The sequence below is a fragment of the Alosa pseudoharengus genome, unplaced genomic scaffold (assembly GCF_046254945.1).
Source record: "Alosa pseudoharengus isolate Yale_2024_CS ecotype anadromous, Long Island Sound unplaced genomic scaffold, YU_APseudo_1.1 YU_APseudo_1.1_scf_8, whole genome shotgun sequence".
Classification (NCBI taxonomy): Eukaryota; Metazoa; Chordata; class Actinopteri; order Clupeiformes; family Clupeidae; genus Alosa; species Alosa pseudoharengus.
Genome location: NW_027468870.1, coordinates 20,019,377 through 20,037,228, shown reverse-complemented (window position 1 = coordinate 20,037,228; position 17,852 = coordinate 20,019,377). Strand labels below are relative to the sequence as shown.

The 17,852-nt window shown below is 42.2% G+C and overlaps 1 protein-coding gene across 3 annotated transcripts in view; it reads right to left on the bottom strand.

Moving 5' to 3' along the window:
* Positions 1 to 17,852, bottom strand: part of myo18aa (myosin XVIIIAa) — a 95,114-nt gene that overhangs the window by 4,339 nt on the left and 72,923 nt on the right. For all 3 annotated transcript variants that reach the window (XM_076274864.1, XM_076274865.1, XM_076274866.1), the window contains 6 exons: positions 17,577 to 17,660; positions 15,716 to 15,853; positions 14,920 to 15,105; positions 11,458 to 11,597; positions 10,291 to 10,335; positions 435 to 557 (listed from right to left, as the gene is read on the bottom strand). In XM_076274864.1, the coding sequence (XP_076130979.1) occupies positions 435 to 557; positions 10,291 to 10,335; positions 11,458 to 11,597; positions 14,920 to 15,105; positions 15,716 to 15,853; positions 17,577 to 17,660 (716 nt within the window). The remainder of the gene's footprint in view (positions 1 to 434; positions 558 to 10,290; positions 10,336 to 11,457; positions 11,598 to 14,919; positions 15,106 to 15,715; positions 15,854 to 17,576; positions 17,661 to 17,852) is intronic.

The window sequence follows — 17,852 nt, the reverse complement described above, 5'->3', positions numbered from 1 at the left end:
GAATATAGACCTATTTTTCTATTGGAAGTTTCTATTTTTATTTGCAGTTATTCAGTGTACTCCTCTACACATAGTGGACTCTGGGGCGAACATCTATATAAAGAAAGAAGTTATTGAAAGAAAGCCCAAAGGAAGATGGCATATATGCACCTGTGAATGAGTACATAAACCATCTAATGGAGCCTCACACACACACACACACACACACACACACACACAGAAACACGTAGAGACCACACACCCCCACTGACCAACCACAGTACAGACCTCAAGGAGTGAGGAGGAACTACCCTTTATGTCTCTGAATGCCTCGTCACGGTTGAGAACTGATGAGATGCCATTACTGACCCGTGCACCTATCAGAGACACGTCGGGGGCCGTAACACATCAGAGACATGTCGCGGGGCCGTAAGCCAGCGTGATTGAGTACTGACCTGGAGCCTTTCAGACTGCCCTCGTCCGACAGGGTCTTCGTGGAGCCTTTATTCTTGGACAGCCACGACTTAACCCCGTCCACGCGGTCCTCCACTTCCGAGTCCATGTCTGAGTCATCTCCGCTGCAAAGGACAGTACAGAGAGATAGGTAAGGTCATCGGAGAGATAGTTAATGTCATCCGCCAGGAGAAATGCCACCATTAACACAACATGATGGACACTGGGAAACGTGTGGACAGGGAAATGGACAGACAGATGAACAGGGTCAGCGTGGGAGAGAACACTTTGATTGAACCCAGTAATCAGATGAGATGAGAAGACACACACCATGTCATCTGTCATGAGTTAAATATCAAGGAATATTGAACAGCTATTAAACAGCATCATGTTTAACTTAGAGTCAATGTTGTTAAAGCTAGAAGATGAAAAAGTCTATGTAAAATCTTGACAAGCCATCACAGCATGAAACATCGAGACCTGTCAAGACACATTATCATTAATGCTTGTATTACATGGCACTGTTATATCATGGAAGACAATGGATATGCCATATTCTATGACATGTTTGTAACATCCTTATGAAGGAGGGTTTAGGTTAAGTGTTTCTCACAGACACTCTCTGGATTAGTCATGTACCAGGGTTCAACTCAATTTTTTTGTCCCCAAAGAGGAAGTATCTAAGTCTGGGTAGAGAAGATCTGAACTGTGTTCCAATTTGCATACTTCTGTACAATACCTAATATGAGTTCTCAAGCCAATGCACTTGTGCACTCATATTAGGTATTGTTAAGTACAGAAGTGTGTGAATTGGAACACAGCCCCGAACTTAGATGAGGGCAGTGACACTATTGTCTCCCACTGCTGCAGCTACCTCAGGCAACCATTAAAGGAATCGCTTTCACACCATCCCCAGCCATCATGCATTTTAAACCAATAAAACTACTTCAAAATAACACTTGTTATGCATCCATCAAAGCAAGCAAAAGGGGAAAACACGAGTCACATGAATGTTAATTAAACCTTATGCTTGTAAGCGGCTTACTTTAGCATTTTTTTTTATATTTTGTATATTTATGGGAAGCAATTCCATGGTGTATGGAGAGAAATCACTTAAAGTACTTCACCTTTCCCAGAGAAATACTAAATGCTGTATTTTAGACAGGTTTGTTATCAACCCTTGGCATCCAGCTCTGCATACAACTAGTGTGGAACAGCTTAGTGTTAATTTAAAAGACACTTTGAACTCTGAATCTCTCAAAACCAACATTTACTGCCTCGCCGTCAAGGTTTTTTCCTCCCCACACATAATGGCACTACACGGCAGAATTATTAGATTACTTTAATAATTGAACTCATTAGCATATATTAAAAAGTCCATCAAAACATGCATGCGGGCTGTTAACAGTTGGCTGTTGTTGTGAAAGAGAGTAAACTGTGATTAGATAACGGCCTCGTCCATGGCTGTGCTCATGGACCTGAGTACCTGTCGCTACTTGGTTGAACGTATAATAACGCAGGGTGAGGGCGACCGGGCGAAACCCGCACTGATGCTTAGCTGAATACAAATGGCCCACTCGAAACTCCAATTAACGTGGCTGCTGCCTGGACCTGGCTGTTATGGTCTCAATCGTCTTCCACACAAACAGCCACGTTTACAGCTCTTCATCAGATTTTACTACTGACTATTTACAGGCCTCCAGAACACTCAGCTAAAGTTTTTCTTGAAGAGTTAGGTGAACTGTTGTCAACTATCCGCATAGAGTTTGACTGTCTTATTATATCAGGAGATCTAAACGTGCATGTGGATAATCCTGAAAACGGTTATGCCAAGGAATTAATTCCACTACTTGATACCTTCAACCTAACACAGCATGTACAGGGGCCAACACACACTCTTGGCCATACCCTCGACCTTGTTATCACAAAGGGGCTCTATGTCTCTACAACAGTTAAAGACCTAGCCTTATCCGATAATTTCTGTGTGTTCTTTAATGTGTCTGTGTCACCACACACTCAGATCTATGATAGTAAAAAGGAGACTCATAAATGAACACACAAGTGCTCTCTTTGAGCAAGCGCTCTCACAGACATCTAGTGAACTCTCAGAATTCTGAAATATACAAAGCAAGACAGTCTTTCTTCTCAAATATCATCAGTAGAAGTACAAATAACTCTTGCATACTATTTTCAACTGTGGAGAAGTTAACAAACCCCCCCCCTCACAATTAGCACCTGAACTTGTCTCAACTAATAAATGCAATGAGTTTGCATCTTTTTTCAAAGGCAAAATTTATCAAATCAGACTGAACATATCTTCTCAACAACTTACTCAACATCTGGAACTTCCAGCCTCAAGGGAAGGGGAACTTAACTTGGAGTTTAGTTTGATAGACTATGAAACTCTTGTAAAAACTGTTCAGAACCTCAACTCCTTCACATGTGGCCTAGACACTCTACCTACCAGTTCTGTTCTTCACCTCATAGCAGCAGATGTGCTTCACATTGTAAATGCATCATTACTGTCTGGCCTAAGTCCCTGAAAACAGCTGTTGTAAAGTCCCTTCTCAAGAAGAATACCTTAGATGCCACCATGCTAAACAACTACAGGCCCATATCCAATCTACCTTTTATTGGCAAAATTATTGAAAAAATAGTGTCTAATCAAGTAACCACCTTCCTAACATCAAATGGGTATTTTGATTACTTCCATTCAGGTTTTTGGGCAAATCCCAGCACTGAAACAGCTCTTATTAAGGTTTTAAATTACATACACCTCAATACAGACGCAGGCAAAACATCAGTCCTAGTGTTATTGGACCTTAGTGCAGCCTTTGACACTGTTGATGACAAAATATTACTACACAGATTATAGCACTGTGTTGGACTTTCAGGTATAGTCATCAACTGGGTCAAATCATACCTACAAGAAAGGAGTTTGTTTGTTGCTATCGGCAACTGTACCTCTACGCCAACGTCCTTGACCTGTGGTGTCTTGGGGCCACTATTATTCAACCTCTATATGCTCCCACTTGGACAAACCATCACAAACAATTTGATTTCCTATCATAGCTATTCCGATGACACCCAACTTTACTTATCTCTTTCGCCAAATGACTATGGTCCCCTTGTATCTCTTTATCAGTGTATTGACAAGATTAACAACTGGATGTCTCAACATTTTCTTCAGTTGAACAAAGACAAAACTGAAGTAATTATATTTGGTAAAAAAGAGGAAAGAAAGACTTAAGGTTGCCACTCTCCTTGATATTAAAGGGCTTAAAGCAAAGGATACTGTTAGAAATATTGGTGTCATAATTGACAGTAATCTAAATTTAAACAGCCACATGAAAGCAATAACCAAATCAGCTTTTTACCACCTCAAAAATATTACCAAACTTAGAGGGCTAATGTCTAAACATGATCTAGAAAAACTTATTCATGCATTCATCTCCAGTAGGGTTGACTACTGTAATGGGCTTTTCACAGGCCTTCCTAAAAAGACTATCAAACAGCTTCAGATGATACAAAATGCAGCGGCTAGGGTTCTCACAAAAACTAGAAGAATTGACCACATTACCCCAATAAAGTCCCTGCATTGGCTTCCAGTAAGTCACAGAATTGACTTTAAAGCGCTTCTGCTTGTTTATAAATCACTAAATGGAATGGGACCAAATTACCTAGCAGACATGCTTCAGCAGTACACTACACACCTTCCAGACCTCTTAGGTCTCAGGAGAAATACTTGTTAGTAAAACCTACTGTTAGAACTAAACATGGTGAAGCAGCGTTTAGTTGCTATGCAGTTCAGTTCTGGAACCAACTTTCAGATGAGATCAAAGTTGCCCCAACTGTAGCCACTTTCAAATCTAGACTTAAGACCAAACTTTTCTCAGATGCTTTCTGCTAACTGATCACTTATTTTTTACATTTCTAAATCTGGGAAAGTCTTTCAGCTAAAATTTTAATAGTTTCTATGTTTTTGTTTTTAAATGATTACTTTTTAAACACTTTTAAATTATTGCCCTTTTATGCTTTTATGTACTATCACCTTGTGTGTTGTATGTTTTCTTCTTATTATTATTATTTTATTATTATTCTTTACTTTTTAAACTCTTTGACTATTGCCCTTCTATGCTTTTATCAAGTATTCCTGTTTTCTTTTGTTTATGTAAAGCACATTGAATGACCTCTGTGTATGAAATGCACTATATAAATAAAGTTGACTTGACTTGACTTCATCACTCTCATCTCTGGGCTCGGTGCTGAGCTGCACGCACTGGGTTTTATCATCTGACCCGTAGATCTGAGGATGGCCAGCTATTTACTTGCCGTGTTAGAGTTTAGAGTTTCTGATCCGTCTACATTCAGCTGGAAGGACTCAAATACCTTCCCCTGAGGTAAATGGAGTTTACCTGGCTGCTTATTTCAATCAGCTCCCAGCCTGAGCCAAATGAAGGGCCAGGCCAACCAGCTGTGTGTGTGTGTGTGTGTGTGTGTGTGTGTGTGTGTGGGTGTGTGTGTGTGTGTGTGTGGATGAGAAATAACGAGATGGATACACCCCCACTTGAAACCAGCATGCTGGCGGTGAGATTTTAGGGGAAAAAAGCAATGAATACCATTTGGAGTAACAGTTGTTTGCTAAGTGTTTTGAGAAGAGTGCTCTGACAGAATGCAAACAACTTGCTAGTTACCATGGCAGAGAGCTCTCTTATGATTGGTCCTCTCTGGAGTAGTCACATGACGACCATAGAACATACAGGTCAAAACTAGACTAAACAAGACTAAATCTTCATATTTCTGTTCAAACATTTCAAACAGTTCACTGAGGGTTCAAATAACTAGACTACTAGTATCTGAGAGAGAGACAGAGATGTAGTTAGATGTTTCAGAAAGAGCTCAAATGTCCCTCTAGAGGCCTCTTCAAGAGAGTAAGTCTTTAGTACAGTACAGAAAAGGCTCTAGACTATAGAAAACAGCCTATTTAAAAGGGACACCAGGCAAGCCTGATGCTTTTTCTCTACGAAACTCGCCCTCGCTCGGTCTGAAGCTCTTTTCCTTTTCTTTGCATCTTCTGTCAAGGGTTTTCGCTGCTTCTTCACCCGGCTCTGCCATTATACACACATTTGCAACAATCTCTAGCGTTTCGTTAGCCTGCCTGCTTCGGTCGGCGGGTAGAATACACTGAACTTGCAAGCGGGATATTCTTCCTACAGGCAGTAGGGGCGGGCGAGATAATCTTCATTCGCCCTGTAACGAGTCATTTAACCATATACTGACTTACGAAGATGAGTAATTAACACGAAAACGTTGCCTGGTGTCCCTTTAAGAGAGTAAGTCTTTAGGACAGTACAGAAAAAGCTCTAGGCTATAGAAAACGGTCTCGTCAATGTTTAACCAGGTGCGGTAGTTCTTTAAAGCCCTATCCATAGCCCTGATAAACACATCCATCATTTAAACTAAGGAATCGCCAGATTTTTCCACACAATTACTCCTTTTCAATTTTCACAAGCACAATAAGATGTTAAGGCGCACACGCACGCCCACACACAAACACACACCCACCATTACACACACTGACACACAAATACACCACCTTAAAACACACACACACACACACACACACACACACACACACACACACACACACACACACACACACACACTCACACGCAGACACAAAGACATACAAATAAAGAAAGAAACACACACACGCACACACACACACAAACACACAGCTCTAACAATGCCCTGGTTGGACAGAGGTGCCTAATAATGGAGTGTTTTCCACGTCATGTCACCCCCCATTTTCGTGATGGTTCAGCCTAACACCCCCACCCCCACCCCCACCCATGACTCTACATCCCCGTGCTACTAGGGAACAAATGCACTAACCAGGTTCAGAGGGCCGTGATAATCTGTTGTGACAATGGCCCCTCGATGGGGTCTCCTACCCTCACTACACACAATTACATTCATCATTAAGTGTCTGAGCAGTCTCCCTCTTCTGTTTGTTTTTCCACATATTTTCTTCCATCTCTCTTACTTGAACTGCTGAATGATTTTACCGCCATGTGTATGTGTCAACAGATATAGAAAAGATCATATTAAAATATAATTAAAAGGGAAATTAAAGATTGAGAAAATCAAAGGGAAAACACAAACATAATAATTGTGTTCAAAATAAAGACCTGAGATGATGCAGAGCTTTATAATGCACTTCCACTGACCCAAATCAATATAGATACACTCTATAATTCTCACTGACGTTAACAAGAACATCTAAACTGAGTACTATTTCATAAGGATGCAACCGTGCAAATTCATCATTCTGCACTATAAGAAGAAATCGATTACTCCATTAGTGTAGGATACAACCAGAGAAGTGTACTTTATGAGGCCCCTCAGGTCTCTTCAGTCTTTCTTAAGGACAGACACAGGGTGTTGGAGGCGAAAGAACAGGCAGTGGTTAAGATGAATGAACAGGTACGGCTTGGGAGCGATAAACAGTGTTGGGAGTAATGTGTTACAAAAGTAATGTAATTACTGTAATATATTGCTGTTTGCGGTAACGCGGTAATGTAAGGCATTACAAAAAAAAATGTGGGTAATATTTACTCGGTACAAACTTCAGTAACGCGCGTTACAATGCAGTTTAACCCAAAATTAAGCGCTTGTTTTGTTTTGATACATATTCGCAAACACCACACGAGAACAACAGAGGAGAAAAAATCCGCGCAAAATAGTAGAACGTTATCTCCTGATGGTTGAATATGACTGTGGCTGCAGCAGACTCGCAGGCGGACTCTATGCGGGATGGACATAAGCCTACGCTCATTATTTTCAGCTTGTCAGAGACAAGGCTATGAAGAACATAATAGTTAGTGCACTTTGTGTGCGAAACCGAAAGATCTCAGCTCGCGAAATAGCACAAGTAAATTAATGAAACATCTAAAGTAGTGCCACGCTAATCTTTTTGATTCTTGATAAAACACAAACTATGCTGTTGTGCATGTAAGCTTTGTGCTGTGAACTTAAATTGAAGAGAATAAAGGGATAGAAATGCAGAAAAAGATTGTGTAGCCTGGCAGTGCCACCGCTCCCTCCACGCACTTGGGCGTTGGGCACCAAAGGACAGAGGGGGCACCCAAATGTAACCAATGAATAGTAGCTTTAGTGCAAACTGCGTTTCACTCTTCATCACGTTTACAATGTCAAAATGCACTAACACGATGTTACATGCAAGTTTGATACCTTTTGGGTTCTCTCAATCACCACGTAGTACTAGAATTGGTGGGTCTTCAATCAAGCATTTAGGCTACACGAAGCACATGATATGCTGAGTCGACTGAAACGCATTCCATTCAGATAGCTAGGTGGATACCAGGCTCATAATTCACTTGTATTCGCAAAACGAAATGTGAAGCAACATGTCATTGCATACTTCCATTTCCAAAGCAATGAAGGTTGCTTAAAACAACTTAACATTGTGCATATTATTGTTAATATTGTGCTATCAATGTAACTCAAACAGATAAGGCTTGTAGGCCTAAACAAGAGCTGGCAAAAGGGCATTATGACAACGTAAAGATCAATGCTCTTAAAGTGACAGTGCACCATTTATAAGTAAAACAGCATTTCTTCAGACATTAATGTTTAAAAATACACAGTAATGGTCTGTAAATAATAGGCCTTTTATTTTACTTTAGGTGTTTGAGTTATCATTTAAATGTCACTCACTCAAAGCCACTCACTTAGGGCACCGAAATGGCCAGCAGGCCACCATCTTGACATGTCTTTATTAAAGGAACCGTATGTAAAAATTGTATTTCAATTAATCATAAAATTGCCCTGATATGTCACTAGACATTAAGAAATCATGTTCATTTCAAATACTTATATCACTGACAACAGTAGTCTGGCCAGGATATTGTCATTTAAAAAGTGAAGTTGCAGCCCTCAACTGATGTTGATGTTGTCATGTTGTGTTTTGGCCTAATGCGCCACCCTCCACCTATCTACTAATCACAAAGTCAGAAGTGTTTCGTCATCCGGTTGTCAACTCTGCCAGTCAGAGGGGAGGGGAAGGGGATACACCGCTCTACAGTAATTTGAAAGTGATTGTAGTACCCGTTTTGGCCACAATCTTACATATGGTTCCTTTAAGCTTTGATTTACAATATAGTAGGCTCTCTATTGATTTTAATGAGTATGCCTAGGCCTTAAAGTTACAGTATTTCTATCACAATTTACCAGACTTTGACCTTTATTCGGTTTTTAACAAAATTCTGACTATGATTGTTCCTTGTATTGCATTATGAGCACTGCGCCTATTGCATTCTACTGTTGCCTTAAGCCTAGCTCAGTCATTATGCTATACCACATCTCCCTCCATTGGAAGAGCAAGCTGCATTGAGCGTAATAAACTGCATTAAGAATGGCAAATCCATATTTCTAGATATTTTGGTGAAAGTAACTTAAAAGTAATGCAATAGTAGTGTAATGCCTTACAATTCAGAGACAGTAATATTATAATGTAACAAATTACTTTGAAATGACAGTAATAAGTAGTGCATAGTACATTACGATTTTGAAGTAACTTGCCCAACACTGGCGATAAGTGTATTAGCACCAATGGACACTGATGCATGAGACTCTTCACCAGTTACAAAACCGCACGACTGGATGCACGCCTGGTCAGAGAGGGGCACTGTTACCTCTCATAATCTCCCCCCAATCTGCATTTATTTATTTAGCAGGTGTTTTCATCCAAAACTACTCACTTATGTATTATATTACAAGGGACACTGTCCCTGGAGCAACTCAGGGCTAAGAGCCTTGCTCAAGGACACAACGGTGAAAGCCAGGTATGGAATATTTCATATTGCTACAGCATGCTAGCTCAGCTCCTTAACCACTACGCTACAACCGCCCCAACATCCCCTATCCTGCAATGTAAAAACAAAACAATTCTTCCACTACTGCAGGATAGCATTGTAGTAGTGATGTGAATACTATGATACAGCAATATGGCTTCCACAGGCCTCTCTACCGTCAGTAGAGAGATGAGTGGTTCTGGAGAGGTTGATAGGTAAGTAAGTGTACACCTTTCACAGATCCCCGTGGGGAACCACATAGAACCGGAGTCTGGAGTAGATCGAGTCCTGTTCTGGCACAGGCTCACCAGAACCGGGCCAGATCCAGTCCAGACTCCACCACTGTTTGTTATCCCACTACAGTGGTTGATTGGCGACCTGTTCAGCGTACTCAAGGAGCTGACAGTGTTTGATGGAGAGAGTTTAAACGAGCTAAATGAACAGACATGGTTTGGGTGTTAAAGTCAAATGAACAGGCATGGTTTGGGTGTTGGAGTCAAAGGAACAGACATGCTTTGGGTGTTAAAGTCAAAGGAACAGACCATGCTTTGGGTGTTAAAGTCAAAGGAACAGACATGGTTAGGGTGTTGGAGGCGAAAGAACAGGCAGTGGTTGAGATGAATGAACAGGTACGGCTTGGGAGCGATAAGTGTATTAGCACCAATGGACACTGATGCATGAGACTCTTTACCAGTTACAAAACCGCACGACTGGATGCAAATGGATGGAGCTAGCAGCAGGCTCGCCAGGAATGATGCAATATTGAGGTCTGATACGGACATTATTCTCATTAAAGGATTTCAGATTGCTTAAATAATGGCTTTCATGATGCATTTTTAGGTGAAATTAGTAGTAAACAATGTGCAAAATAGTCACACATCCTCAATAGAGCACGCTCCTGTGGTGAGTTAACAACAACCTTCTCACAACTCAGTCAAAACAAACGAAATGGGGAGAAGACGTCTCCATGTTGGGGTCTCACGTTTTGTTCTTTCTTTTCTGATACTTTGTCACCATGTCTTGTAAACTGCCACACACAAGAAAGGGGAGAAAACAGTGAAAGACAGATTAAAAAAGAAGACAAGAGTCGCACAAGGGAACTCCACATCAAAAATGCACAACATGGGGTCAGGATGAAACAACAGAGGCGTGCTTCTTCTCTCCGAAAAGCACACCGGAAACCTGAGCCTGACCCCTGTATCGGCCTGCTCTGGGGGGCAGAGAGTTAGCTTGGTCTGTTCATCCTCTCTGTGATCTCCTTTCTGGCACAGGAGGAAGGGGAAGGGGAATCTATCGCTCTGCATTGTTTACCTCCGAGTGGCTCAGAGGTGGTCTATCCCAGCTACTGTATCCCACACAACAAGGGGCCCAGCGGGAGCCCAAACATGAGAAAAACCAACACATACAGAGATGGAGAGAAAGCAAGAGAGAGAGAGAGAGAGAGGGAAGGAGAGAGAGGCTCAGGGGATGTGATTAAACCAGGACAGCATCGCAAAACACAGAAGCCAAGAGAGAGAGAGAGAGAGAGAGAGAGAGAGAGATAACAGACTGAATGAAACAGAGACAGGGAGGCAGAGGGAGAGGGATAAAGAGAGTGGTACCCACGGCCAGAAAAAAGAATGCAGAGAAGGACACAACAAAGTGAAGAGATAAACAACAAACAAACTAAAGGGAAAAACAAACAGTGGGGCACAAAGGAAGAGAGAGTGAAAAAGCACAAGAGTGGGCAGAAAAAGACAAACAAACACACACACACACACACAACATGCAGCCTCAGGAAATCCCATAAGGGCGTACAGCAACTCTGTTCGTTTCCCCAAAATATCACTGAGTTAGAACTATCTGCTGAGTCATGACTAGAGTTAGAACTAACTGCTGAGTGATAACTACAGAGATAGAACTAACTGCTGAGTCATAACTACAGGGTTAGAACTACCTCCTCAGTCAGAGGTCCAGAGTGGCAACTACCTCTTCAGTCAGAGGTCCAGAGTGGCAGCTACTTGCTGAGTCGTAACTTCAGAGTGAGAAATACTTGCTGCGTCATAGTTAAAGAGTTAGGAGAACCTGCCGAGTCATAGTTCCAAAGTTAGGAGAACTTGCTGAGTCATAGTTGAAGCAGAGCTCTTGAGATCCCGGAGATTGGCCTTACCTGCTGATGAGGTCATCGTTATCGTCGCTCGCCATGTCGTCCTCGATGGCGGCCTGCAAGTCTCCGATCCTCTTAAAGGCCAACTTGAGGTCAGCCTGCAGGCTCTGATTGGCTGCCTCCAGACTCTCAATGTCCATTTCCTGTTCAAAGAGCAGCAGGATGTGAAGACATGGTTGAGGTAAAACAATCAGACACCAGAATAAGAAATGGGTTCATTTCTAAGCATGTATCCTTAAAGGAGGATTTGCTCTTAGTTGTATGGCATAAAAACCTCTTAAATATTCAAATGAAGACCAGACAAAAACAATTTACCACAAGCAAAACATCAATATAGAGAATAAAAACCTGGATATATCTCTTCAGCTTAACTTGTAGATCAGAGGGGTATTTCACAAAGGCAGAATTAAGACATCCAAGATAAGTGATAAAGCGAGGTTTGACATAGCGTTGTCTGGTCATCCTAGCTCAACTCGTTTCACTAATGCCAATCCAGGATGAGTAGGAGCGACTATGTCATGCCAGGTGTAAGTAATTCAGGATGTGTGCGCGTTCTCGTTTCTGCTCCAAAGTGCCTACGGTTGGAATAAAAAAGACGCGGAAAATAGCGTCATTCCCACAAAGTAAACAACCGCTTTTGATATAGACTAACAATGAAGTAAAGTTGTCCTTTTTGGAATGGGGGATCATGGCTATTTCTGTAAAACAGCAGGAGTAGGCGTGGTAGACCAACTGAATGCAAATTTACGTATGAACTCACGTGTGAGTGTTTCCTTGTCTCGGCACACAACGTCATTAAGAAAGCGCTTGCCACTGCAAAGATGCACATAATATGATATACCTTAATATTATAGTTGAAAATACCTTCGAAAACTTGCCCCTCCACTTTCAATCAACTACAGTAGGCTATTCATCAAACGTCTATCAATAAAATAAGCAAACAATGAGTAGGACCTAGGCCTATGTTAATAATTATAAGGATATCACAATTAAAATAATAACCATATGGTAGTAGGCAGACAATCTGTTTTGTTTTGCGAGCAAATACATTTAGCAAGTAGTTTATAAATCAGGGATGCAAACAGAGGTATGGTCAAAAAGGAGTGAGATTATCGAAGCCCACACCCCCGCAGGAAATATCATATAATTACAATTTGCCACCACCTCTGCCATCCAGGGCTCACCCTATTCACACAAAAATGTTCTTTATATGAAAATACACTGTCCCAGTTCCTTGGAAATTCTTAAAAATAAAGAATACTGAGACAACGCTGGAAAATTTGGCATGTCCCTTTTTTTCACATTTTTTTTTTAAAAGTCTGACATTTTGAATTTGTGTTTGGCTGTCTTGACCTCAATCTCCGTTTCAACCTGTAACCCATGGGCGGATTATGAACTTTCGGGCCCTTGGGCCCAGATGTATTAAGGGCCCCCCACATATATTGCCATATATGTGGGAGGGGGGGTTTGGGGGTCCTCCCCCAGAAATTTTTTTATTTTTCTGATGTGATTTCCTGTATTCTGGTGCATTTTGGGGATGGCCAATACTAAATTCAATCAGATTCATAGCCTACATCCTGATTTGTTGATATTGAGGCAATGATTCCATGCAAAGGCTTGGGCTTCAGGGCCCCCTGGCCCCGGTAGGCCCGTGCAGTAATCCATCCCTGCTGTAACCAAGACCAGTTCCACTTTGTTTTACAACCCTCATCCACTTTCTTAACTGTTAGTGCCTCCCTCTCATCAAATTCTCTCATTCTGCAAATGAAAAGTTGCATATATTAGCCATAGTGTTACCCTAGACCTGACAGTATCATAACAGAGTGCAAAATAGTTCACTTCACTCTGCCCCCTTTCTCAATGCGCCCCAAAATAACGTTCTTCTGCACGAAAATGTACAGTTAAAATGTATCAACAGTAGTGCGGTCTGTCTGTTAGGATAAGCCCACACATCAGTTTCTTGCCCTTATGTGGTAGGCAGGGCTCTACACTAACATTTTTTTCCAGGAGCACTTGTGCGCCCAAGTTAAAAAATGTAGGACCACAGACAAAAATTTGGGCGCACAGTCAGTTCTGTACTTAACTTACACATAATCTAACATTACACTCCAGCTAACAGTTAATCATGCCAGTGCACCAATTGCAAATATTAAGAATGACTGACAACATTTAGGCTACAGGAAACAGGATTTTAAAGATCAGTGCCTACTTTATTTTCAGTCTGTTCTATTTTCCTACATTTTGTTAATGTAAAATAATATAATACATTGCCATATTTGCATTTAGCCTGTATATCAAGTATCCTGCCAAATGTAGGCTAATTTATTTATTTGTGAATCCATCTGTAGCTAATCCAAATATGCCCATGGTGACTTATTTGACTGCATACTGCCTAATACTACTACTAAAACAGTCCATTTTCTCTTCCACAAAACCCAACATAGGCTATCAAGGATGTATATTTTTTTTATCCTTTTATTTGAAATATCTGCATTGATGGGGGCTGTAGGCAAACGTTAGGCCTACTTTCGTTTTGCACTTCAGCTTGTATTCGGTGTAAACAAACAAGCATGCGTGGAAGCCTGGAGTTGTCAGTAGCATTCTACCTTTGAATAAAATGGGAGGGAGTATTACGGGAGGCTACTTTTGTGCCTGTTCGCTACAGCTATATTTTGCATATTGCAGCCAATACGTCAACTGGGCTAAAAGGCATGTTAGGTTACCTTTCCATCCCTCACTGCATTCTCAGAATTTTATCCTGTTCCTCCTATATCCGATGAATTCGGTGGATAGAACCACTAATTTCTTCAATCTTTGCATCTTGGCTGGCTAGTCTAACTTTCCACTTTTTCTGCGCGCTCTTGGATTTGATAGAAGCGACTACTAGCGAGTCACAACGCGAAACTGCTAACGTTGATGGGAGGTGTAGTTTTTATGCTGCATTCGCGACGTGATTCTATGGTTTGCACCAGTAATGTTTCTCGATGGTCAAAAAAGACCAGGCGCGACACAAAATTACTGGATCCCGGACTGATGGATGTAACGTTAAATTCTTGCAGTGAAGTGCAGCCCCTTAGCAGTCAGATAATGGTGCGCAGCCAATGGGATTTTTACGTGCGCAGCTTTTTGATTTAGTGTTGTCTTACACTTCCTATGTTTCATGGACTGTAACGGTAGGCTATGTGTTTATTTAGTCATTTTAATACAGAATTAACTTTGATGAAATTATAATCAGACACTTCAGGGACCAGGCTAGGTGCAGAGAATAAATCCCCATGGTAACGTATGTGCCATCTCTTTTGTGAAACCAAGTCAAGGCTAAATTCATCCAAGATAACCTAAAAATCCTAGCTTAATCCCTTATCTAGGTTTTGTGAAATACCCCTCTAGTACAAAGGGATCACAAACTCTACACACTATCCAAACACACCAAATGTCTCTGGATAGAGGGCCAGTGGTACGCACCAGTTCGTGCTTCTTGCGGCTGGCCTCGCCCTCTTTCTTGGACACCTCGGCCATCTCCTCCTTCAGGTCGCGCACCTGGCGCTGCATGCGCTTGTTCTGCTCCTTCTCCCGGTTCTCCCCGGCCACCCGGTGGTCACGTTCCTCCACCACCTTCTCCAGGTTCTCCTTCAGACGTGTCACCAGGCCCTGATGAGAACCACAAACGTGGAGAAAGAGGAACAGAACCTTACCAACACTGCTAGAACATTTAGTCTGGTTCTTCATCTGTACATCAAATAGCACCACAAAATCTAAGCTGGCCATTTAATGCCATGCTCACAATATGAAGGCGGATAAAACAGTTTCAGGTGGTGCTATAAGGCATTCTAGACAGTTTCATGTGATGCCAAAGTATTAAGGCATTCCATACATTTCCATGTGACGCTAAAGTACATTTACAAAAGGCCATTCCTTCTGTCGAACTAAAACTAGTGCTGAAGATGATAATAATAATAATAATAATAATAATAATAATAATAATAAGCTTTATTTGTATAGCACCTTTCATACACAAGTGCAGCTCAAAGTGCTTTACATTTGGAACATTTAACACAATAATAAGTTGAAACCAAAGAGGGCAAAAACAGATTCATATCCAAAAATCTGCTTTGTTCATGCAGCCAAATTTTTCTTGCCAAATGCCACCCACCAACTCTGACCTCCATCAAATGACCTCCCCCCAGTGCCCTGGGGTCACCCCCGGTCACCCCCTGCCCCCTGTGCGTGCTGCGCTGTGCCGCGATCGATGAGCTCGTACCTCCAGGCGCTTGATCTGTGTGCGCTCGTACTCCAGCTTGGTGTCCAGCTCGCGGATCTTGGCCTCCTGCCGGCTGACCAGAGACTTCTCCACCATCGATTGCTCCTGGAACTCCAGCTGGCTCTGCAGGGACTGCACCTGGGGGCGAAGAGAGCAGAGAACACCGTGGGAGGTTTGAGACCTTTGTGTGTGTATGTGTGTGTGTGTGTGTGTGTGTGCATAGTATGCATATTTGGGGTTGGAGGTCTGAGACCTTTGTGTGCATTAGTTTGTCTGTGTATACATTTGTGCATGTGTATAGCTATATAAATGCATATGTATGTGTATACTCAGTGTTGGGGGTTAGAGACCTTTGTGTGTGTGTGTGGGTGTGGGGAGTAAAGTGTAATAAAGTAAAGCGTCAGGATAAGGATGGAGAAGCTGAATGATAAATAAATGGTATTATAATATTAGCATAGTGTGTTACAGTGTTTATTGGAATGGGGGTATGTGTAGTTAAGATACAGCTGGCCTATCCATTACACTCACTTCAGAAACCAACAAATTGAACTTCCCTTGGGGATCAATAAAGTATCTATCTATCTATCTACAGTATCTATCTATCTATCTATCAAAAGGCATGTCAGTAAAATAAGTCAGTAAAAGTTGAAATGCTGATGTTAAAACTAGCATTCAATCTTACATTTTGAATGATAATTATCTTAACAGGTATTTGTATTGGGGGCATTTGTAGCAGTCGTCCAGTTTAGGGTAGTTGGGATAGTGTGAATTATCCTCCTTTTCTCTCTCTCTTTCTCTCTCTCTGAATTCAAGAACATCTCCCTGAAGAGGCTTCCACCAAGCAACAAAAACACCATGGCATTGCTACGACAACAATCACTCTTTTACTAATTAATTTTCTTTCTTCCCTCTCTCCTCTTCCCTCTCTCCTCTCTTTCTCTCTGCCTCTGTCTCTTTTCCGCTTCCAAACACTAAACGACGACCATCCATCCTACAACAACAATCACTCCAATACTAATTCATTCCATACCTCTCCTCTTTCGCTCTCTCTCATTCTCTCATTCTCTCTTTCCCTCCTCTTTGCCATCTCCCTCTTTCTTTCCTCTCTCACCTCTCTGTTACTCTCTCTCTCTCCCTCTCTCTCTCTCTCTCCTTCCAGATGAATACTGATGGTCCCTGGAGTTGTGTGTGGATAAGCAGCCGACTTTGCTGTTGTTTTTCTCCAGTCCTCTCCGGCGTGAGAGATAGCCGAGCTAGCGGCCAGCAGTGCAGGCCATCGGCCATGAATAACAATAATGCGCACAAAGACCGCACGGCCAGGGAACCAACACCGACGTCTCTCAAACGCATCCAAACGACCTAGTCAATCTACTTGGCAAATGAAAGCCTTCTTAAATGCCATTAAGCAATGCGCCTCACACTGAATGTCATCCATCTGGGCAGCCTGTCTAATGAGAAGCTTTGGGCTGGATGTGGAGCTGCTGTTTGGGGGAGTGTGCTGGACTCTATTAGGAGCTGGAGCATTACAGGAGGCTATCTGGCTGCTCAGACCAGCAGAGCTTATCACTGAGGGGCCAGTGGCTTTGGATGGTTATCTCACTGGACTGTGTGTGTGTGTGTGTGTGTGTGTGCGCGCAATATGTGTGTGTGTGTGTGTGTGTGTGTGTGTGTGTGTGGGCAACATGTGTGTGTGTGTGTGTGTGTGTGTGTGTGTGTGTATGTGTGTGTGTGTGTGTGTGTGTGTGTGTGTGTATGTGTGTGTGTGTGTGTGTGTGTGTGTAGAACGGTCATAGAAGTGTGCATGGAGCTGGGAGGGTGTGTGTGTGTGTGTGTGTGTGTGTGTGTGTGTCCTGTAGTGTACCTTCTCCTGGATCTCCTGCTTCTCCTTCATGAGCTCCTCCATCTGGGCCTGCAGGTCACTGATCTGGGCCAGGTCCCGCGCAGACTACAAGAAAAATAACAACAAACGTTAATCAGAGGGAATATGTGTGAGTGTGTGTGTGTCAGCAAAAGAATCAGAGAGAGAGAAAGGGAGGGAGAGAGAGAGGGAGGAAGAGAGAGAGAGAGGGTGACAGTGTGTGTATGTGTTTGAATATATACGTGTGTGTGTGTGTGTGTGTGTGTGTAACAGATGGAG